Consider the following 23,500-nt stretch of genomic DNA (forward strand, 5'->3'; position numbering starts at 1 on the left):
CTTGTATACATGTGGCTGTGCTCCGTACACACGTGGCTCCTCTATGTACACCTCGTACACATGCGGCTCCGCACACACGCGGCTCCTCTATGTACACCTCGTAGACACATGGCTATGCTATATACACCTTGTACACACACGGCTCTGCTCTGTAAACCCCATACACACACGGCTCTGCTATATACACCTTGTACACACACGGCTCTGCTCTGTACACCTCGTACACACGTGGCCCCGCTCTGTACACCCCATACACACACGGTTCCTCTACATGCACCTGGTACACATGCGGCTCCGATCTGTACACCCCATACACACGGCTCTGCTCCGTACACCTCGTACACACACAGCTCTGCTACATCCACACTGTAAACCCCCCTGACCCCACACATAAACTTCCCCTCATCCAGCACCATGACAACCAGCACAGCAGAGTCCTGCATACAGTGAGGCCCCTGATCATGTGACCCCTGACTCCTCCCCTCCTGTGACCTCATCACAGGTCCTGTGCGCACAGAACAGCCGTGTATGTGGAGTGCGGCTCTGCAGGTGGAGGGATGTGGTGATTCCCCATTACTGGCGCATTAATACTAGTAATATATTGCACCGGGGATATCGCAGCCAATTCCCACAAGAAGAATCCTGGAAACACAGAATTAGAAATGATTCTTTCTCCACAGTTTCTCTAGGACTTAATACATTCCTGATTCCGGAGAGTAATAGAAATACGGCAGAAAACAGAGGAAGAAAGTTCAGAGAAGAAGCTTCATAGAAAGACCCTGAAGTTACAGACGGCGTTTAACCCTTTGGGAGAAACTAGCAGGTAAAGACCCCAATATCCACAGGTGTCCCTTCTAATTGGGGGAGACTCTCACCTCTAATAATCCTCGGACAGTTCTGACAAACACAGAAAAGTGCCGCTTTATGGAGGTGACAGAAAGTCTGTTTAGTCACTTTAGCTCCATAGTATCCGCTGTAATCCGATGGTGAGAGAGGATTCACCCTGAAGACTCTCACATTGTGGGGATGATATAATAATGTTAGATTTGGGGAGTTTTTGTGTTGCCGCCTTATAAGATTCACAATGGTTTTGTTCCTTTTCCGCTGATAGATACAAATGACCCAACTATGAAAAACTAAGGAAACCTGTATTATGCGTGCGTGTAAATTCTCAGCATGCTGCGATTGTACTCGTATATTGTCCGAGACTCGCCAATGCAAGTCTATGGGTGCGAGAAAAACTCGGACACTACACGGAACATCTGTGTAGCTTGTGACAAATTACATTTTCCTAATTTCAACCCATTGTGCAAATTCATTCAATTAAGAAAATCAGTGAGAAATGTAAAGCCATACGCATGTCATACGGATACATGGGTGGGAGAAAATCGCATCATCGCATTACACACGGATGACCATAGGAGAACACTTGTGCGACTCTCGGCAGGGAGACTCGGACTGATTTTCCATTTGTTTAGTGTGACGCCGGCCTCGCTCTCATAGCACAGTGCCCATTTCTTGGCCTCCACACAGTATAACATTCCCCAGTACCAACATCCTCCTCACACAGTATACATATTCATATAGACAGCCGGTGGTGATGGAGTCAGTGACGGACTCTGGCCAAATATGTTTCTGGAGCCGTAGTAGAAGATGAAGATGTCGTCCTCATCATGAAGTAGTTATTTCTCATGTCACGTGTAATGAATGTCTCCTGCAGTATTTCTAATGCCGGTTCCAGTGTCGGTAAATGAGATGATAATTAGCGTTATGGAAGATGAGTCTATGAGAAACGTATTCAGCTGCCGACTCGATGAAGAAACTGATTGTTGTCTGTGACCTAAAATATATAGGTTTCATTAGTAGATGTAAAGAAGAGAACAAAATACTGTAAAATAATAAATCTCCTCATATGTTTCCCTTATTATTTCCAGTAATTGTATTATTACACAGAACTCTTTATCTCTTTATGATCTCACATCGGTTCATCTTCTTCTCAATCAGGTCCCTAAAATACAATGAATATGGACAGAGACAAGATGGCGGAGAGGATATTACACCTCACCCTAGAGATCCTCTTCCGGCTTACTGGAGAGGTGAGAGATTCTGATATCGTCACATTACATGATTATCTATGGGAATAACAGATGGACAGAACTGGAGAGGTGAGGACTCTGGAAATGTCTGTAGTGAGATTTATTAATGTGTCTCTCCATAACCAGGATTACACAGTAGTGAAGAAGACCTCTAGTGACCGCTGTCAGGACCCTGTGTCTGAGGGATGGGGAAGACCCCTGAGCCCAATGATGGGGCCTCCACCTCACCCCCTGATACATGAGGACATCAATGACCAGAAGATCCTAGAACTCACCTACAAGATGATTGAGCTGCTGACTGGAGAGGTTACCCTGCTGGGAAAGCTGGGACATTATATAGTAACCATATGAAGGGATCAGGGGGATGACGGTATCATTGTATGTGTCAGATTCCTATAAGGTGTCAGGATGTCGCTGTCTATTTCTCCATGGAGGAATGTGAGTATTTAGAAGGACATAAAGATGTATACAAGGACGTTATGACAGAGGTTCCTCAGCCCCTCACATCGCCAGGTAATAGACAGGACTAAATACACACGACCTATAATTATTTCTATGTGAAGAATGAATTCAGTCCCTGTATGTGTTTCCTCCAGATATATCCATTAAGAGGATAACACCAGAGAGATGTCCCCGTCCTCTTCTTCCACAGGACTGTAAACAAGAAGATCCCAATGTTCCTCAGGATCATCAGGTAGATGGAGAGAAGGTGTCAGGAGATACTCCCTATGATGTGTAGATGGCTATGAAGGTCTTGTGCTCAGTCTTGTTTTATCCACCAGTATTATATGGTTTATACTTGTGTAATGAGAACGGTGGAGATGGCAGCATTAGAGCTGATCATAGATGTGACTTCTCCATCTGTCTGTGACTTTTACAATATTTGTTTCAGGGTGAAGATCTGACCCATATTAATGATACAGAGACATATGTGAGGGGTGATGAGCGGTGTAAAGAGGCGATTCCTACAGACGACTACCCAGGTGAGTAGTAACCACTAAATACAGAGAAGTTACAGATTCTTCTCATTCACCGGCTGTAACTGCTTTATCGGTGTAGTCCGGCGGTATCACAATTGTGTGATCACCATTTTGCCTCTAGACCACAACATTCTTCTCCATCCAAAAGTGTTCAAATTAATTTGGGTATTGAAAGCCCTTTACTATAGAACTTACAACCTGAAGGATCCACCTACTCTCTGGGATTAGGAGACCCTTAACGTTACCTGCCCAGATCTGTAAACTACAAAGCCAAATTACAGCTTACATAGAATGTGCTGACAAGTTAAAAAAATCATTTGAAGAAAAATATGTTGGGCCTCTAAGGCTGCCGTCACACTAGCAGTATTTGGTCAGTATTTTACATCAGTATTTGTAAGCCAAAACCAGGAGTGGGTGATAAATGCAGAAGTGGTGCATATGTTTCTATTATACTTTTCCTCTATTTGTTCCACTCCTGGTTTTGGCTTACAAATACTGATGTAAAATACTGACCAAATACTGCTAGTGTGACGGCAGCCTAAGAGAAAGCGGAGGGTAATGATGCTGTTGGCTTCCTAGAAACTTCGCTTTTATGATCGACAACATTAAATGTGCAGTGAGGGCCAAGTGTGAATTTCTGTACAATAACAGCAAAGATTCCCTTTATCCTGACTTTTAATTTTCTTTTAAAACTGACAAGCTTCAAGGAGGATTGTGATAAACTAAACAAAAAACATTACACCTGTGCCATGTGTAAGATTGTAGTACCATCGTTTGTATTGAAGAGGCAGTGACCCACAAAGTTCCATCACAAAAGTCTCTATAATGTGTTTCCCCACAGCATTAAACTCCAATTCACACAAATGCTTATAACTTCAGTGTAGCAAAACATATCATATGGCTTTAGATTTACAGTCCCTAAACAGGCCAGACTTCCCTTATCCAGTTTCCCTGGGCGACCGCACGCCATATTGTAGTCTCCATATACACAGCCTCATATGTTGCAGACACTACAGACGCCAGCCTTCAATGACCAGTTCCCGTGGTTGTCCTGCATCACTGTATCACAGTCTCTTACAGTCTCTTTACTCACACAGCTATACACAGACCAGGATATCCTCCATATAGCAGCCGGGCACCATATTCACCCATTTGCAATCATAAAACATGCTAGTCCTTTTTCGGGCACAGGACATCAATCTCTAGGCACAGGACTGTCCACATCCGAACCAGTACCATGGACGACTTGCATCACTGTATATGCTACGGGTGCCAGCCTTTCAGCTGCCCTGGGTGCTGGCTCCGCTGGCCTGTGCCTCCATGCACTTAGCCAGCGCTCTGCAGGCCTCTGCTCTGCACACCAGCACACACCAGACTGTACACCTGACACATGCATACCTCTTACTGCAGGGCTTTTAACACACACAAACCTGTGGCCTTCAGCCACATGGAAAACCTGGATCAGAAATCCGTGACTCCCATGCACACCTATGGACTTCATCCGTCTGCATGCACAACCTGGGGAGCACACACAGTTACCCCTACTTGTTACATGAGTCATTGCCTCACGCATGATTTATCTCTAACTGTGCATGGCTGATGGCTGTAATATACATTTATTGACGTCTGCAGGAGATGTGTTGGCATGGCTCGAGCTCTGGTTTCATGGATTCACTCCACGTCATAAATTCCATTATGTTTTCAATCCTAAGGAATTCAGATTATTGCAGAATCTCTCCTGACATGGGAGCACTAATACTTTCTTTACTCTTTTGGTCAGGACTCATAGTAGCCCCAATGGTCCACCTTAAATGAGTACAACTCTGGTTTAGTGTTGGAGATCTCCCTTCATACACATGTTGTTGATGGGAATATAACATATATTTTTTATAGGTTTTTTTTTTCTTTTTACAGATTAATTGTGGTGGGATTGTCCTGGCTCACTTATGTGAGTCTGTATACCCCTGGTAGTCTTTTAAAAAAAGTCTCCATTTGCTCTTCCAAATGTCCGAGATCTAACTTTAAGACCCCTCCACTGTGAAGATCTGAAGTTATGGGTTATAAAAATCACCTAGGCAGGTTAAAGATGCAACTATTTTTTTATTCCATACATCCATGGTTGTACAACAAATCCAGGTAGATGGCCCAAATACAATGTCCTCAGTCCACAAGTTCCTAATCTGAGATCGGTCGTTCCACTGGCTCCATACCAGGCGATGCCCACTGGGTCCCAACTTTTGGTTGGCCCACATATTTTGTATCTCCAGCTGGTATAGTGTGCAGTCACAGCCTATATTCCTCCAGATGATGGATATCCCAACTGTAACTCATGGATACCCCTCCAGCCAACAATCTCCAAAACTCCTAGATCATCCATCCATCCCAGCTTGGATCCTCTTCCATCGAAATCTCTCCAACGACTGCTTGATTCAGCCCTAAAGGTACCTTCACACTGAGCAACTTTCCAACGAGAACGACATCGATCCGTGACGTTGCAGCGTCCTGGATGGCGATCTCGTGGTGTTTGACACGCAGCAGCGATCAGGATCCCGCTGTGACATCGCTGGTCGTTGCTAGAAGTCCGGAACTTTATTTGGTCGTCAGGTCGGCGTGATTCGTCATGTTTGACAGCAAAAGCAACGATGCCTGCAATGTTTTCTCATGGAGCTAACAACCAGCGAGAACGATAAGTACGTCACTGGATTGCTCCTGCATCGTTCAGCTGTTGCCGGTGTTTGACGTCTCCTAGCGACCTAAACAGCGGCGCTGCAGCGATCGGCATCGTTGTCTATATCGCTGCAACTATCCAACAAATGTGTTAGACCGCACCCAATACTGACACCGTCTCCATGGACATCAGGGCGCTCGTCCACACCAGGGTTTCCGTCCCAGCAAGAGAGTCCACAATCGAAGTATAAAAAGGACAGCGCCACACCAGGAAGTGACAGACAGTAACCTTCTTTATTCTGCCTCCTGCGGCAATGTTTCGGTCCGTGGACCTTTTTCAAGCACAGTACAATCCCAATTCAACCACCATTTTATACCATTAGACACACCCACATGGTTAACCCACAACCAATGGGAGTGCCCTGACATCATAGAAAAAACAACAATATTACAAACATTATACAAAACAATAAAAACAGTATACAATGCGAAACAACCCGTAACCAACCTCCCCATACACAGGAAAATCCCCCTTGATCGCTCTCCATATCATTAAAGGGACTCTGTCACCTGAATTTGGCGGGACTGGTTTTGGGTCATATGGGCGGAGTTTTCGGGTGTTTGATTCACCCTTTCCTTAACTGCTGGCTGCATGCTGGCTGCAATATTGGATTGAAGTTCATTCTCTGTCCTCCGTAGTACACGCCTGCGCAAGGCAAGATTGCTTTGCGCAGGCGTGTACTATGGAGGACAGAGAATGAACTTCAATCCAATATTGCAGCCAGCATGCAGCCAGCAGGTAAGGAAAGGGTGAATCAAACACCCGAAAACTCCGCCCATATGACCCAAAACCAGTCCTGCCAAATTCAGGTGACAGGTTCCCTTTAAACTCTCCATAGATCACATATAAACACTCCCGGCTACATACAGTTAGGGCCAGAAATATTTGGACAGTGACACAAGTTTTGTTATTTTAGCTGTTTACAAAAACATGTTCAGAAATACAATTATATATATAATATGGGCTGAAAGTGCACACTCCCAGCTGCAATATGATAGTTTCCACATCCAAATCGGAGAAAGGGTTTAGGAATCATAGCTCTGTAATGCATAGCGTCCTCTTTTTCAAGGGACCAAAAGTAATTGGACAATGGACTCTAAGGGCTGCAATTAACTCTGAAGGCGTCTCCCTCGTTAACCTGTAATCAATGAAGTAGTTAAAAGGTCAGGGGTGGATTCCAGGTGTGTGGTTTTGCATTTGGAAGCTGTTGCTGTGAGCAGACAACATGCGGTCAAAGGAACTCTCAATTGAGGTGAAGCAGAACATCCTGAGGCTGAAAAAAAAGAAAAAATCCATCAGAGAGATAGCAGACATGCTTGGAGTAGCAAAATCAACAGTTGGGTACATTCTGAGAAAAAAGGAATTGACTGGTGAGCTTGGGAACTCAAAAAGGCCTGGGCGTCCACGGATGACAACAGTGGTGGATGATCGCCGCATACTTAATTTGGTGAAGAAGAACCCGTTCACAACATCAACTGAAGTCCAGAACACTCTCAGTGAAGTAGGTGTATCTGTCTCTAAGTCAACAGTAAAGAGAAGACTCCATGACAGTAAATACAAAGGGTTCACATCTAGATGCAAACCATTCATCAATACCAAAAATAGACAGGCCAGAGTTAAATTTGCAGAAAAACACCTCAAGAAGCCAGCTCGGTTCTGGAAAAGTATTCTATGGACAGATGAGACAAAGATCAACCTGTACCAGAATGATGGGAAAAAAAAAGTTTGGAGAAGAAGGGAACGGCACATGATCCAAGGCACACCACATCCTCTGTAAAACATGGTGGAGGCAACGTGATGGCATGGCCATGCATGGCTTTCAATGGCACTGGGTCACTTGTGTTTATTGATGACATAAGAGCAGACAAGAGTAGCCGGATGAATTCTGAAGTGTACCGGGATATACTTTCAGCCCAGATTCAGCCAAATGCTGCAAAGTTGATTGGACGGCGCTTCATAGTACAGATGGACAATGACCCCAAGCATACAGCCAAAGCTACCCAGGAGTTCATGAGTGCCAAAAAGTGGAACATTCTGCAATGGCCAAGTCAATCTCCAGATCTAAACCCATTTGAGCATGCATTTCACTTGCTCAAATTCAGACTTAAGACGGAAAGACCCACAAACAAGCAAGACCTGAAGGCTGCGGCTGTAAAGGCCTGGCAAAGCATTAAGAAGGAGGAAACCCAGCGTTTGGTGATGTCCATGGGTTCCAGACTTAAGGCAGTGATTGCCTCCAAAGGATTTGCAACAAAATATTGAAAATAAAAATATTTTGTTTGGGTTATGTTTATTTGTCCAATTACTTTTGACCTCCTAAAATGTGGAGTGTTTGTAAAGAAATGTGTACAATTCCTACATTTTCTATCAGATATTTTTGTTCAACCCTTCAAATTAAACGTTACAATCTGCACTTGAATTCTGTTGTAGAGGTTTCATTTCAAATCCAATGTGGTGGCATGCAGAGCCCAACTGGCGAAAATTGTGTCACTGTCCAAATATTTCTGGCCCTAACTGTAGATGTAAACATACCACCCCATCCAATAGAAGACATGCATCGGTGGTTGCCATGGCTCCATAGGTGTGCCGAGGGTAAGCTCTGCTCAATCAGAAAACAGCGCCGACCACATGTGACCGCACCGTACCTGACATGCAGCGCCCATCCCCGCACAGACTCACGGGCCCCACCACCATTGCGTATGTCCTAACGGCAGATCCGCCCACCAACATCCCACTCCAGGGCTTCTGTGTGCATCAACGGAGTCCACTTATGAGCGCTATATTCCCAACGCCCAGTACTGCGCAGGTCCGGGTAACCTCCCCCACTGCGCATGACCGTACATGGCAGCTGCACAGCATAGTCTCCAATAGGCACTTCAGTGCGCATGTCCGTGGCGTAACCGCTATAGTCCAGCTGTATATAAAAAAAAAAAAAAAAATCCTCTCCATGTCTCTTCAGGATATAGTAGTGCACATATCATAGCGCGTCCATGTAAGGTCCATAATCCATGTGCAATTGCAGAGGAGTAACGCCACCAGGACCATATGTAAATGCCGACCATAAATGTCAAATGGATAGAGTAGGTATGTTGCCGGATATACTAATAAACAAGGTACTCAAAGACATCCTCTTAATCCTTGGACCCTGTAATGATAGATTAGAAAAGAGAGACCTGTTCCGATCGCATAATGTGCATAGTCCTCACATATACAGCGCTATGGGTCACCATATGGATAGCGAAGCCTATTACAATTGACCATAGGTATAGTGCATACAAAATATTTAATTATACTCCTATTCCAACAAAAAACACTAACTCACCCCAAAGGGTCATAGAGAGTTTACATTTGAACAGGGGACAATTAGTACCAGGGATTCCCAGGCCATCTCCCGTACTGGTACTAGCCCAGCCTCAAGTTGCTTAGCACTTGCAACCTGCCGAGGGCAGGCACATTCAGCCTAAAGTGGCCATTTGCACATATTCACAATAGCATACCTCTTATCATAGAGAGGTGTGGGCATACCCGCTATCACATATAGTATGGGGAGATGGAGAAATGCAGTTATGGGAAATATTGAATCACATATCGCATACAATAATAAAAACAGTGGTTAAAAACAATACACCAATGAAGAACCACAATTAACCCAAAGGATGCTAGAGAAAAATACTCTGCTGGTACTCAATATTCATGCCCCTCGGAGATAACGTATCGAGTTCAAATATCCATTTTAACTCTTTCTTTTTCAAGAGAGAAACCCGATCCCCACCACGTCTGAGCACAGGAACATCATCTATAATTCTATATCTAAGCTGATTGACTGAGTGTCCCATATCATGGAAGTGCCTAGGTACCGGAAGTTCAACACGTCGAGTTCTTATAGTGCTTTTATGTTTGCTGATCCTAGCCCTGACCTCCATTGTGGTCTCCCCTACATAGTAGAGGCCACATGGACAGCTCAGAACATAGACCGCAAAACTACTTCTACAGGTATAGCGTTTCTGTATCTCATACTTCCTACCCGTATGGGGGCGATAAAAAGAAGCCCCCTTCTGTTGTGAATTCTGTGGTCAAGCTCCCTCCTGTGGTCATGAGTGGTACTTCGGCTGGTTCTGTCTATGAGCTTCCTCTGGTGGATGTGAGTGGGGCTGCGGCTTCTGAGTTTCCTTCCTCAGGTGACGAGGTTAAGTCGTTAGGTGCTGCTCTATTTAACTCCACCTAGTTTTTTGTTCCTGGCCTCCAGTCTATGTTCCAGTATTGGTCTTGCTCTCTCCTGGATCGTTCTTGTGGCCTGTCTGCCCTGCATAAGCTAAGTTTCGCTTGTGTTACTTTTGTTTGCTATATTTTCTGTCCAGCTTGCTATATTGGTTTTTCTTGCTTGCTGGAAGCTCTGAGACGCAGACGGAGCACCTCCGTGCCGTTAGTCGGTGCGGAGGGTCTTTTTGCCCTGGCGCTGCTGGAGTGCATCCTTGGGAGGAATTTTTTTCTCTTTGGGGATGAGTTCTATTTGCAGCGCCGCGGGACAGCCATGGGGACCAATGTGGCCCCTACGTATGCTAATATCTATATGGCTGTCCTGGAGGGCGAACGTGTGTACAGCTCGCCGCTCTGGGGCCGTGTTAGGGGCTGGCAGCGCTACATCGACGATATTTTCCTGATATGGGATGGTGATCGAAATGAACTTGAACAGTTCCATTGCTATTTGAATGGTATATACCCTGGGTTGGGCTTCACTATGGACTGTTCACAGTCCAAGATGCAATTTCTGGACACTTGTGTCTATAAGTCTGATGGTCTCCTACATACCGATTTATTTGTTAAACATACGGACAGGAATAATTTATTGCACTTCTCCAGTGAACATCCACGCCGTATGGTGGAGTCCCTGCCGTGGAGCCAGTTACTTCGGGTGAGAAGAATTGTTTCAAATGATACTCTAGTGGATAAAAGACTGGATGAGATGTGCCTCAAATTCCTTGCAAGAGGGTATCCTGGGTCTGATTTGGCTAGGTTTAAGGCTAGAGCTTTATCTAAAGAACGTGTTGAACTCCTTGATCCCAGGGTGAGAGCTCTAACGGATAAGAGGATTCCGTTCGTTACGGCGTACAATGGTCTTAGTAACCAAATTTCAGGTGTTATAAGAAGACACTGGCCACTATTGGGTCGTGGTCATACCAACATTCAGGAGTTCAAATTGCCTCCGTTGCTCTCCTATAGGAGAAATAGAAACCTAAAGGATGAGTTGGTGGTGTCAGATATTGGCAGCTCGAAAAGGGAGTTACAGACCACGTTTGGTCGTCCGAGCCTGGGTAATTTTCCATGTCTGAATTGTGCGTGTTGTAATAACATGGTGAAGGGGGCTTCTTTTTATCACCCCCATACGGGTAGGAAGTATGAGATACGGAAACGCTATACCTGTAGAAGTAGTTTTGCGGTCTATGTTCTGAGCTGTCCATGTGGCCTCTACTATGTAGGGGAGACCACAATGGAGGTCAGGGCTAGGATCAGCAAACATAAAAGCACTATAAGAACTCGACGTGTTGAACTTCCGGTACCTAGGCACTTCCATGATATGGGACACTCGGTCAATCAGCTTAGATATAGAATTATAGATGATGTTCCTGTGCTCAGACGTGGTGGGGATCGGGTTTCTCTCTTGGAAAAGAAAGAGTTAAAATGGATATTTGAACTCGATACGTTATCTCCGAGGGGCATGAATATTGAGTACCAGCAGAGTATTTTTCTCTATCATCCTTTTGGGTTAATTGTGGTTCCTCATTGGTGTATTGTTTTTAACCACTTTTTTTATTATTGTATGCGATATGTGATTCAATATTTCCCATAACTGCATTTCTCCATCTCCCCATACTATATGTGATAGCGAGTATGCCCACACCTCTCTATGATAAGAGGTATGCTATTGTGCAAATGGCCGCTCTAGGCTGAATGTGCCTGACCTCGGCAGATTGCAAATGCTGAACAACTTGAAGCTGGGCTAGTACCAGTACGGGAGATGGCCTGGGAATCCCTGGTACTAATTGTCTCCTGTTCAAATGTAAACTCTCTATGACCCTTTGGGGTGAGTTAGTGTTTTTTGTTGGAATAGGAGTATAATTAAATATTTTGTATGCACTATACCTATGGTCAATTGTAATAGGCTTCGCTATCCATATGGTGACCCATAGCGCTGTATATGTGAGGACTATGCACATTATGCGATCGGAACAGGTCTCTCTTTTCTAATCTATCATTACAGGGTCCAAGGATTAAGAGGATGTCTTTGAGTACCTTGTTTATTAGTATATCCGGCAACATACCTACTCTATCCATTTGACATTTATGGTCGGCATTTACATATGGTCCTGGTGGCGTTACTCCTCTGCAATTGCACATGGATTATGGACCTTACATGGACACGCTATGATATGTGTACTGCTATATCCTGAAGAGACATGGAGAGGATTTTTTTTTTCTTTTATTTTTTTTATATACAGCTGGACTATAGCGGTTACGCCGCGGACATGCGCACTGAAGTGCCTATTGGAGACTATGCTGTGCGGCTGCCATGTACGGTCATGCGCAGTGGGGGAGGTTACCCGGACCTGCGCAGTACTGGGCGTTGGGAATATAGCGCTCATAAGTGGACTCCGTTGATGCACACAGAAGCCCTGGAGTGGGATGTTGGTGGGCGGATCTGCCGTTAGGACATACGCAATGGTGGTGGGGCCCGTGAGTCTGTGCGGGGATGGGCGCTGCATGTCAGGTACGGTGCGGTCACATGTGGTCGGCGCTGTTTTCTGATTGAGCAGAGCTTACCCTCGGCACACCTATGGAGCCATGGCAACCACCGATGCATGTCTTCTATTGGATGGGGTGGTATGTTTACATCTATGTAGCCGGGAGTGTTTATATATGATCTATGGAGAGTTTAATGATATGGAGAGCGATGAAGGGGGATTTTCCTGTGTATGGGGAGGTTGGTTACGGGTTGTTTCGCATTGTATACTGTTTTTATTGTTTTTGTATAATGTTTGTAATATTGTTGTTTTTTCTATGATGTCAGGGCACTCCCATTGGTTGTGGGTTAACCATGTGGGTGTTTCTAATGGAATAAAATGGTGGTTGAATTGGGATTGTACTGTGCTTGAAAAAGGTCCACGGACCGAAACGTTGCCGCAGGAGGCAGAATAAAGAAGGTTACTGTCTGTCACTTCCTGGTGTGGCGCTGTCCTTTTTATACTTCGATTGTATATCGCTGCAGCGTCGCTTAATGTGACGGTACTTCTCCCACCCCCTTAAACATTTTCCTTTAGCTCACAGAACAAGGCATATTCCATTAGCTGGGACTGTATGTGAGACCTCCCGTGGTGACGGCTCCCCTTAAGGTACCTTCACACTGAACGATATCGCTAGCGATCCGTGACGTTGCAGCGTCCTGGCTAGCGATATCGTTCAGTTTGACACGCAGCAGTGATCACGATCCTGCTGTGATGTCGTTGGTCGCTGCAGAAAGTCCAGAACTTTATTTCGTTGCTAGACTTCCTGCAGACATCGTTGAATCGGCGTGTGTGACGCCGATTCAGCGATGTCTTCACTGGTAACCAGGGTAAACATCAGGTTACTAAGCGCAGGGCCGCGCTTAGTAACCCGATGTTTACCCTGGTTACCAGCGTAAATGTAAAAAAACCAAACACTACATACTTACCTTCTGCTGTCTGTCCCCGGCGCTGTGCTTCTCTGCAGTGGCTGTGAGCGCCAGCCAGCCGGAAAGCACAGCGGTGACGTCACCGCTCTGCTTTCCAGCCGCTGTGCTCACAGTCAGTGCAGGAAAGCACAGCGCCTGGGACAGACAGCAGAAGGTAAGTATGTAGTGTTTGGTTTTTTTACGTTTACGCTGGTAACCAGGGTAAACATCGGGTTACTAAGCGTGGCCCTGCGCTTAGTAACCCGATGTTTACCCTGGTTACCAGGGGACTTCGGGATCGTTGGTCGCTGGAGAGCTGTCTGTGTGACAGCTCTCCAGCGACCACACAGCGACGCTGCAGCGATCGACATCGTTGTCGGTATCGCTGCAGCGTCGCTGAGTGTGAAGGTACCTTTAGTCTACTATCCCCAACCACACAATGAGCCTAGGTTTGAGAGTACAATGGGAGTGAGACCTTGATATAGATGAGATTGATAGTCTGGCCTTAGGTTTACATAAGCTTTAACCCCTTAGTGACAGAGCCAATTTGGTACTTAATGACCAGGCCAATTTTTGCAATTCTGACCACTGTCACTTTTTGAGGTTATAACTCTGGAACGCTTCAACGGATCCCGCTGATTCTGAGATTGTTTTTTCGTGACATATTGTACTTCATGTTAGTGGTAACATTTCTTCGATATTACTTGCGATTATTTATGAAAAAAACGGAAATATGGCGAAAATTTTTAAAATTTTGCAATTTTCAAACTTTGTATTTTTATGCCCTTAAATCAGAGAGATATGTCACGAAAAATAGTTAATAAATAACATTTCCCACATGTCTACTTTACATCAGCACAATTTTGGAAACAAAATTTTTTTTTGTTAGGGAGTTATAAGGGTTAAAAGTTGACCAGCAATTTCTCATTTTTACAACACCATTTTTTTTTAGGGACCACATCACATTTGAAGTCATTTTGAGGGGTCTATATGATAGAAAATAATGAAGTGTGACACCATTCTAAAAACTGCACCCCTCAAGGTCCTCAAAACCACATTCAAGAAGTTTATTAACCCTTTACGTGCTTCACAGGAACTGAAACAATGTGGAAGGAAAAAATGAACATTTAACTTTTTTTTGCAAACATCTTAATTCAGAACCATTTTTTTTATTTTCACAAGTGTAAAAACAGAAATGTAACCATAAATTTTGTTATGCAATTTCTCCTGAATACGCCAATACCCCATATGTGGGGGTAAACCACTGTTTGGGCGCACCGCAGAACTTAGAAGTGAAGGAGCGCCGTTTGACTTTTTCAATGCAGAATTGGCTGGAATTGAGATCGGACGCCATGTCGCGTTTGGAGAGCCCCTGATGTGCCTAAACAGTGGAAACTCCCCACAAGTGACACCATTTTGGAAACTAGACCCCTTAAGGAACTTATCTAGATGTGTGGTGAGCACTTTGAACCCCCAAGTGCTTCACAGAAGTTTATAACGTAGAGCCGTGAAAATAAAAAATCGCTTTTGTTTACACATAAATGATCTTTTCGCCCACAAATTCTTATTTTCACAAGGGTAACAGGAGAAATTAGACCACAAAAGTTGTTGTGCGATTTCTCCTGAATACGTCGATACCCCATATGTGAGGGTAAACCACTGTTTGGACGCACCGCAGAGCTTGGAAGTGAAGGAGCGCCGTTTTACTTTTTCAATGTTGAATTGGCTGGAATTGAGATTGGACACCATGTCGCGTTTGGAGAGCCCCTGATGTGCCTAAATAGTGGAAACCCCCCACAAGTGACACCATTTTGGAAACTAGACCCCTTAAGGAACTTATCTAGATGTGTGGCGAGCACTTTGAACCCCCATGTGCTTCACAGAAGTTTATAACGTAGAGCCGTTAAAAAAAAAAAAAAATTGCATTTTTTCTACAAAAATGATCTTTTTGCCCACAAATTTTTATTTTCACAAGGGTAACAGGAGAAATTAGACCACTAAAGTTGTTGTGCAATTTCTCCTGAGTACGTTGATACCCAATATGTGGGGGTAAACCACTGTTTGGGCGCACCGCAGAGCTTGGAAGAGAAAGAGTGCCGTTTTACTTTTTCAATGTAGAATTGGCTGGAATTGAGATCGGACGCCATGTCGCGTTTGGAGAGCCCCTGATGTGCCTAAACAGTAGAAATCCCCCACAAGTGACCCCATTTTGGAAACTAGACCCCCCCATGGAACTTATCTAGATGTGTGGTGAGAACCTTGAATGCCCAAGTGCTTCACAGAAGTTTATAATGCAGAGCCGTGAAAATAAAAAATATTATTTTTTTCCGCAAAAAAGATTTTTTAGCCCCCAAGTTTTTATTTTCACAAGGGTAACAGGAGAAATTGGACTGCAATAGTTGTTGTCCAATTTATCCCGAGTACGCTGATGCGCCATATGTGGGGGTAAACCACTGTTTGGGCGCACGGCAGAGCTCGGAAGGGAAGGAGCGCCTTTTTGGAATGCAGACTTTGATAGAATGGTCTGTGGGCATTATGTTGCGATTGCAGAGCCCCTGATGTACCTAAACTGTAGTAACCCCCCACAAGTAACCCCATTTTGGAAACTAGACCCCCCAAGGAACTTATCTAGATGTGTGGTGAGAACTTTGAATGCCTAAGTGCTTCACAGAAGTTTAGAATGCAGAGTCGTGAAAATAAAAAATATTTTTTTTTCCACAAAAAAGATATTGTAGCCCCCAAGTTTTTATTTTCACAAGGGTAACAGGAGAAATTGGACTGCAATAGTTGTTGTCCAATTTATCCCGAGTACGCTGATGCGCCATATGTGGGGGTAAACCACTGTTTGGGCGCACGGCAGAGCTCAGAAGGGAGGGAGCACCATTTGACTTTTTGAGCGCAAAATTGGCTGTCGTGTTTGGAGACCCCCTGATGTACCTAAACAGTGGAAACCCCCCAATTCTAGCTCCAACCCTAACCCCAACACACCCCTAACCCTAATCCCAACCTGATCCATAATCCTAATCACTAACCCTAACCATAATCACAACCCTTACCCCAAAACAACCCTAATGTCAACCCTAACCATAACCCTAATCAAAACCCTAAATCCAACACACCCCTAATCCTAATCTCAACCCTAACCTCAAACCTAACCCTAATCCCAATACACCCCTAATCACAACCCTAACCTTAACCCTAATCCCAAACCTAACCCTAATCCCAAGCGTAACCCTAATGCCATGTGAAAGAAGCCTAACCCTAAGTTTAGCCCCAACCCTAACCCTAAATTTAGCCCCAACCCTAACCCTAAATTTAGCCCTAACCCTAGCCCTAACCCTACCCCTAACCCTACCCCTACCCCTGTGAAAGGAGCCTAACCCTAAGTTTAGCCCCAATCCTAACCCTAAATTTAGCCCCAACCCTAACCCTAAATTTAGCCCTAACCCTACCCCTAACCCTACCCCTAACCCTAACCCTACCCCTAACCCTAATTTTAGCCCCAACTGCTGTTCTCCTGCCGGCCGGCAGATGGAGACAGATGGCGGGCGCACTGGGCATGCGTCCGCCATGTTCTTCTGCCGGCGGCCAGGAGGAGCAGCAAGAGGATCCAGGGACTTAGGTGAGTATGCTAGGGTCCCCGAATCCCCCTATTTCTCTGTCCTCTGATGTGCGATCACATCAGAGGACAGAGAATTACACTTTACTTTTTTTTTTGCGGTCGCCAGTAAACAGTTAATTACCGGCGATCGCAAAACAGGGGTCGGTAATACCGACCCCGATCATGCTCTTTGGGGTCTCGGCTACCCCCGGCAGCCGAGACCCCAAAGATTCTCCCGGTGGCGGGCGCACTGCGCATGCGCCCGCCATTTTGAAGATGGCGGCGCCCACCGGGAGACACGAGGAGCATCGGGGGAGCTAGGTGAGTATTGGGGGGCCACCTGAGACCCCTTTTCTCTGTCCTCCGATGTGCGATCACATCGGAGGACAGAGAAATTAAAAAGAGATCGCTTTTTTTTTTTTTTTTTTGCGATCGCCGGTAAACGGTTAATTACCGGCGATCGCAAATGCGGGGTGGGTTAAAAACCCCCCGAATCATGTTCTCTGGGGTCTCGGCTACCCTCGGCAGCCGAGACCCCGGAGAAAATCGGCCTCTGGGGGGCGCTATGGACTTTTTCCACAGCACCGTTAATTAACGGCGCTGTGGTTTAAGTACCCTTAGCGGCCGCCGTTAAAAGGCGTATCGGCGGTCGCTAAGGGGTTAAGGTACCTTCACACTGAGCAACTTTTGAACGAGAACGATAGCGATCCGTGACGTTGCAGCGTCCTGGATAGCGATCTCGTTGTGTTTGACACGCAGCAGCGATCAGGATCCTGCTGTGACATCGCTGGTCGGAGCTAGCCACCCTAATCTTAGTGGCTGGACAGAACCTGCGCTGTCCAGAGCTTCTGGTTTTGACATATCATCCATCTCCAGCGGAACCTGCAGAATGAATAAGGTGGCTCCTGGTGACATAAGCCAATGTCGTAGAAGCAGATCCCAGAGAAAATGGATCACACCATATGCAGAAGACTTAATATGACAAAATGGTAGAAAATCCCCATAAAGTGACTCCATTTTGGAAACTATAACCCTCCGGAAATTAGTCTGTAGGGGTAGGGACTACTTTGACTCCACAGCCACTTTCTTAAAATTAGCACGCAGTGGATGTTGAAAAGTGAAACTTGCACATTTGCCATTTTATTACCCAACACATAGTGCCCAGATTGTGCTTAAGGAAACACAAACCATAAATTAAATGGGTTCTTCTCACTATGGTAATGCCAAATACATGGATGCCAAATGTGGTTTGTGTACTTCAAGGCTTAGAAGTGAGGGGGGTATTTGACTTTGGGAGAGCGGATATTGCTGGATTGGTTTATGGAAGCCATGTTGGTTTTCAAGAGCCTTTGAGCCACTAATAATGTGGAAACCTGTTCTTCCACTAACCAATGATGGACCTTATTGAGGACTTGTTTATGAGATGAGTAGAAATTTTTATTAGTATTATTTTCGACTACATAACATGATTTGGGTGCTACGCTCTACTGGTTCACCCTATGAGGTTTTCTATTAGACTGTGAACTGTCATTGTATTGTTGAATAATTCAATTTTTTTACATAACATGCCATGTTTACAGACCGTTTAACCCCTTTCTGTCCTCAGACGGAATAGTACGTCCGAGGACAGAACCTCCGCTTTGATGCGGGCTTCGGCTGTGAGCCCACATCAAAGCCGGGACATGTCAGCTGTTTTGTTTTGAATTGCCATCCACCCGCCGCTATTAACTAGTTAAATGCCGCTGTCAAACTCCGACAGCAGCGTCTAACTAGCGCTTCCGCCCATCGGGCCGGAAATGCGCGCATCGCTAACCCCGTCACATGATCAGGGGTCAGCGATGCGTCGGCATGACAACCAGAGGTCTCTTGAAGACCTCAATGGTTGTTGTTGCCAGATTGCTGTGAGCGCCACTCTGTGGTCGGCGTTCATAGCAATGCTGTAATTTAGCTACATAGGAGCGATCTGAGCATCGCAGTAGAGCCGATCAGGCTATGCCAGCTTCTAGCCTCTCATAGAGGCTATTGAAGCATGGCAAAAGTAAAAAAAATATGTTTTAAAAAATATGAAAAAAATAAAAAAAATTAAGTTTAATTTACCCCCATTTTGCCCCATTCAAAATAAAAAAAAAAAATAAAAAAATCAAACCTACACATATTTGGTATTGCCGTGATCAGAATCGCCATATCCATCAATCAAAAATATGATTAACCTGATCGCTATACGGTGTAGAGAAAAAAAAAGTCAAAACGCCAGAATTACTTTTCTTGGTGGCCGCGACATTTCATTAAAATGCAATAACGGGCGATCAAAAGAAGGTATCTGCACCAAAATAGTATGATTAAAAACGTCAGCTCGGCACGCAAAAAATAAGCCCCACCCGACCCCAGATCACGAAAAATGGAGACGCTACAAATAACGGAAAATTGCGCAATTTTTTTATTTTTTTTTACCTCTTAGATAAAAAATAACCTAGACATGTTTGGTGTCTACGAACTCATAATGACCTGGATAATCATAATGGCAGGTCAGTTTTAGCATTTAGTGAACCTAGTAAAAAGCTAATCAAAAAACAAGTGTGGGATTGCACTTTTTTTTGCAATTTCACCACACTTGAAATTTTTTTCCCGTTTTCTTGTAGACAACATGATAAAACCAATGGTGTCGTTCAAAAGTACAACTCATCGCGCAAAAAATAAGCCCTTACATGGCCATATTGACAGAAAAATAAAAAAGTCATGGCTCTAGGAAGAAGGGGAGGGAAAAACGAAAACGCAAAACTGAAAAAAGCCGGGGTCATTAAGGGGTTAAGTAGAAATGCTCAACTAGTTAATGATAAACTTACCTGGAGCAGCCAGTGCCAGGCAGCAGCTGCCAAGGCAAACAGGATCATGGGGTGCATTAAAAGAGGTCTGGATACACATGATGAGAGCATTATACTGCCTCTGTACAAATCCCTAGTTAGACCGCACATGGAGTACTGTGTCCAGTTTTGGGCACCGGTGCTCAGGAAGGATATAATGGAACTAGAGAGAGTACAAAGGAGGGCAACAAAATTAATAAAGGGGATGGGAGAACTACAATACCCAGATAGATTAGCGAAATTAGGATTATTTAGTCTAGAAAAAAGACGACTGAGGGGCGATCTAATAACCATGTATAAGTATATAAGGGGACAATACAAATATCTCGCTGAGGATCTGTTTATACCAAGGAAGGTGACGGGCACAAGGGGGCATTCTTTGCGTCTGGAGGAGAGAAGGTTTTTCCACCAACACAGAAGAGGATTCTTTACTGTTAGGGCAGTGAGAATCTGGAATTGCTTGCCTGAGGAGGTGGTGATGGCGAACTCAGTCGAGGGGTTCAAGAGAGGCCTGGATGTCTTCCTGGAGCAGAACAATATTGTATCATACAATTATTAGGTTCTGTAGAAGGACGTAGATCTGGGTATTTATTATGATGGAATATAGGCTGAACTGGATGGACAAATGTCTTTTTTCGGCCTTACTAACTATGTTACTATGTTACTATGTAACTATACAATTCATGGACATTTTATTCAAAAATAATAATTGGTTTTATTCTTAGCAGATGATTGTACAACCGGACCAGAGGGACCTCTAACATCTTCAATTTTTAAATCAGATGATCTTGAGATCCCACAGGATACAATTGAAGTGAATGCCAGTACTCCAGATATACCATCATCCCTTCACAGCAAAGATCTGTCATTTGATCCTTTAAATCTGGTACTGTCTTCTGATTCATTATCGACTACTAAGGAAAATCAAAGTTACAAAATAAGCATTAAAAAACGAATTGCTCCTCAAGCAAAGAAGCCGTTTTCACGTTCAGAATGTAGAAATAGTTTTCCCATCAGAAAGTCTTTTCTTAAACATCAAACAATTCACACAGAAGAGAATAGATTTTCTTGTTTCAAGTGTGATAAATATTTTAACCAGAAATCAGATCTTGTTAGTCACCAGAAAACTCACACAGGGGAGAAGCCATTTTCATGTTCAGAATGTGGGAAATGTTTTTTATGGAAATCTCATCTTGTCAGTCACCAGAGAACTCATACAGGGGAGAAGCCTTTTCCCTGTTCAGAATGTGGGAAACGTTTTAACCACAAATCGGGTCTTGTTATTCATCAAAGAACTCACACAGGGGAGAATCCATTTTCTTGTTCTGAATGTGGGAAATGCTTTAAGAAGAAATCAGTTTTGGTTAAGCACCAGAGAACACACACAGAGGAAGAACCTTTTTCATGTTCAGAATGTGGAAAACGTTTTATCCAGAAATCAGATCTTGTTATTCATCAAAGAACTCACACAGGGGAAAAGCCTTTTTCGTGTTCAGAATGTGGGAAATGTTTTATCCAGAAATCAGATCTTGTTAAACACCAGAGAATCCACACAGGGGAGAAGCCTTTTTTTTGTTCAGAATGTGGGAGGTATTTTGCACAGAAATCAAATTTTGTTACACACCAGAAAATTCACACAGGGGAAAGGGCTTTTTCATGTTCAGAATGTGGGAAATGTACTAAAAATAAATGGAATCTTATTATCCACCAAAGAACTCACACTGGGGAGAAGCCCTTTTCTTGTTCAGAATGTGGGAAATGTTTTTACAATAAATCAAATTTTGTTAAGCACCAGAGAATCCACACAGGGGAGAAGCCTTTTTTTTGTTCAGAATGTGGAAGGTATTTTGCCCGGAAATCAAATTTTGTTACGCACCAGAAAATTCATACAGGGGAGAAGCCTTTTTCATGTTCAGAATGTGGGAAATGTTTTAGCCATAAATCATATCTTGTTAGACACCAGAGAATCCACACAGAGGAGAAGTCTTTTTCATGTTCAGAATGTGGGAAATGTTTTAGCCATAAATCATATCTTGTTAAACACCAGAAAACCCACACAGGGAAGAAGCCTTTTTCCTGTTCAGAATGTGGAAAATGTTTTGTGAAGAAATCATCTCTTCTTAGCCACCAGAGCAGTCACACAGGGGAGAAGCCTTTTTAATGTGGGAAATGTTTTACTCAAAAATCAACTCTTAATAAACAGCGTAATAAACATCAGAGTGTCATGATTCCTCCGCTTAGTGTGTCATGGATAGTTCAGTTGTCCAATCTGGTGCACGGGTATGCTGAACTGTCGGTGTTTTGCTGGACAGCTTAGCCATTCTAATAGGTGCTAAGCTTCTTTCAGGTGTCCGCTTTTCCAGATGACTACATAATTACTTAGCTAAGCAGTCAGTTTAAGACCTCTGACAGAAGTAGCATCTGGTCAGTGGTTTGGCTTGTATTTCTGTGCTCGGTTGATCCTTTACTGTCTGACCTTGGAACTTATTTTGACCATCCATCTGCCTAGCCCCTTTGCTCTGATCCGCTCTCTTCTTGATATTCTGACCTCAGATCATAACTTGACTTCGCCTTTGTCTTTTCACTTTAGTTTTTCTACATGTTCTCTTGGTATCTGACCCCAGAACGTTTGACTCCTCTGCTTCACAGCCTGTCCTTGAATGGTGACTAGCGTCACATTATGTCTGGCCTATACTGTTTTTCCCCCACCAATGGATCGAGTTTGTACACTTTGTGATCAGGTGGCGAATCTGACCCAGATGGTCCTGGATCTGGCCAGGGAATACCAGAAGCTAGGATCTTCAGTCTTAGCTGCAGTGTCAGTATTCTAGTACTATGAGTGCTTTCCAAAGCTCCCTGCTACCATTTGTAGTTATGACTTCAGTACCGGCTGCCGAGCAGTTGGTCTCCCGAACCAGTGGTATGTGAAAAGTAAAGAAAAGACGAAAATCTATGCTGTTGGTAGATAACAGCAAATCTAGGTCCACACTAGAATAATATGCTTTTTTTATTGTCTACACGTTTTGAAGTACCATGCTTCCTCCTCAAGACAAAAAAAATGTATGAAAAATGACAGAACGCAGTCAAATATGCATACACTGGTGAATTTGAAAAAATGTGGCACCAAAAAAGACCACATATGTCAGAGTTCATCTCGGGCAGTTTAACATTCTAAATAATTTAAGAAGAAATTATGATAAAAGGTTTCAAAATATATACAGTTGTGCTCAAAAGTTTACATACCCCTGCAGAATTTTTGTTTTCTTGGCCTTTTTTCACAGAATATGAATGAGAACACCAAACTTTTTCTCCACTCGTGGTTAGTGGTTGGGTGAAGCCATTTATTGTCAAACTACTGTGTTTTCTCGTTTTAAATCATAATGACAACCCAAAACATACAAATGACCCTGATCAAAAGTTCACATACCCCATTTCTTTATACCGTGTATTGCCCCCTCTAACATCAGTGACAGCTTGAAGTCTTTTGTTCTAGTTGTGGATGAGGTAATTTATTTTCTCAGATGATAAAGCTGCCCATTCTTGGCAA

General features: G+C 44.0%; 1 protein-coding gene across 2 annotated transcripts; it reads left to right on the forward strand.

Annotated features, from left to right (window-relative positions):
* The first annotated feature begins 261 nt into the window (after window positions 1-261).
* LOC138652078 (oocyte zinc finger protein XlCOF6-like) lies at window positions 262-22,167 on the forward strand. Of its 2 annotated transcripts, none has more exons than XM_069742803.1 (7): window positions 262-823; window positions 2,005-2,096; window positions 2,223-2,402; window positions 2,486-2,609; window positions 2,693-2,790; window positions 2,989-3,079; window positions 20,679-22,167. In XM_069742803.1, exons 2-7 carry the CDS (start codon window positions 2,019-2,021, stop codon window positions 22,112-22,114), a joined length of 2,007 nt encoding a protein of 668 aa, XP_069598904.1. In that variant the 5' UTR covers window positions 262-823; window positions 2,005-2,018; the 3' UTR covers window positions 22,115-22,167. The 2 variants fall into 2 exon arrangements, with proteins under 2 accessions (XP_069598904.1, XP_069598905.1); XM_069742804.1 differs by having other exon boundaries at window positions 20,682-22,167.
* The last annotated feature ends 1,333 nt before the right edge of the window (window positions 22,168-23,500 follow it).

Source organism: Ranitomeya imitator, chromosome 10 (assembly GCF_032444005.1).
Source record: "Ranitomeya imitator isolate aRanImi1 chromosome 10, aRanImi1.pri, whole genome shotgun sequence".
Taxonomy (NCBI): domain Eukaryota; kingdom Metazoa; phylum Chordata; class Amphibia; order Anura; family Dendrobatidae; genus Ranitomeya; species Ranitomeya imitator.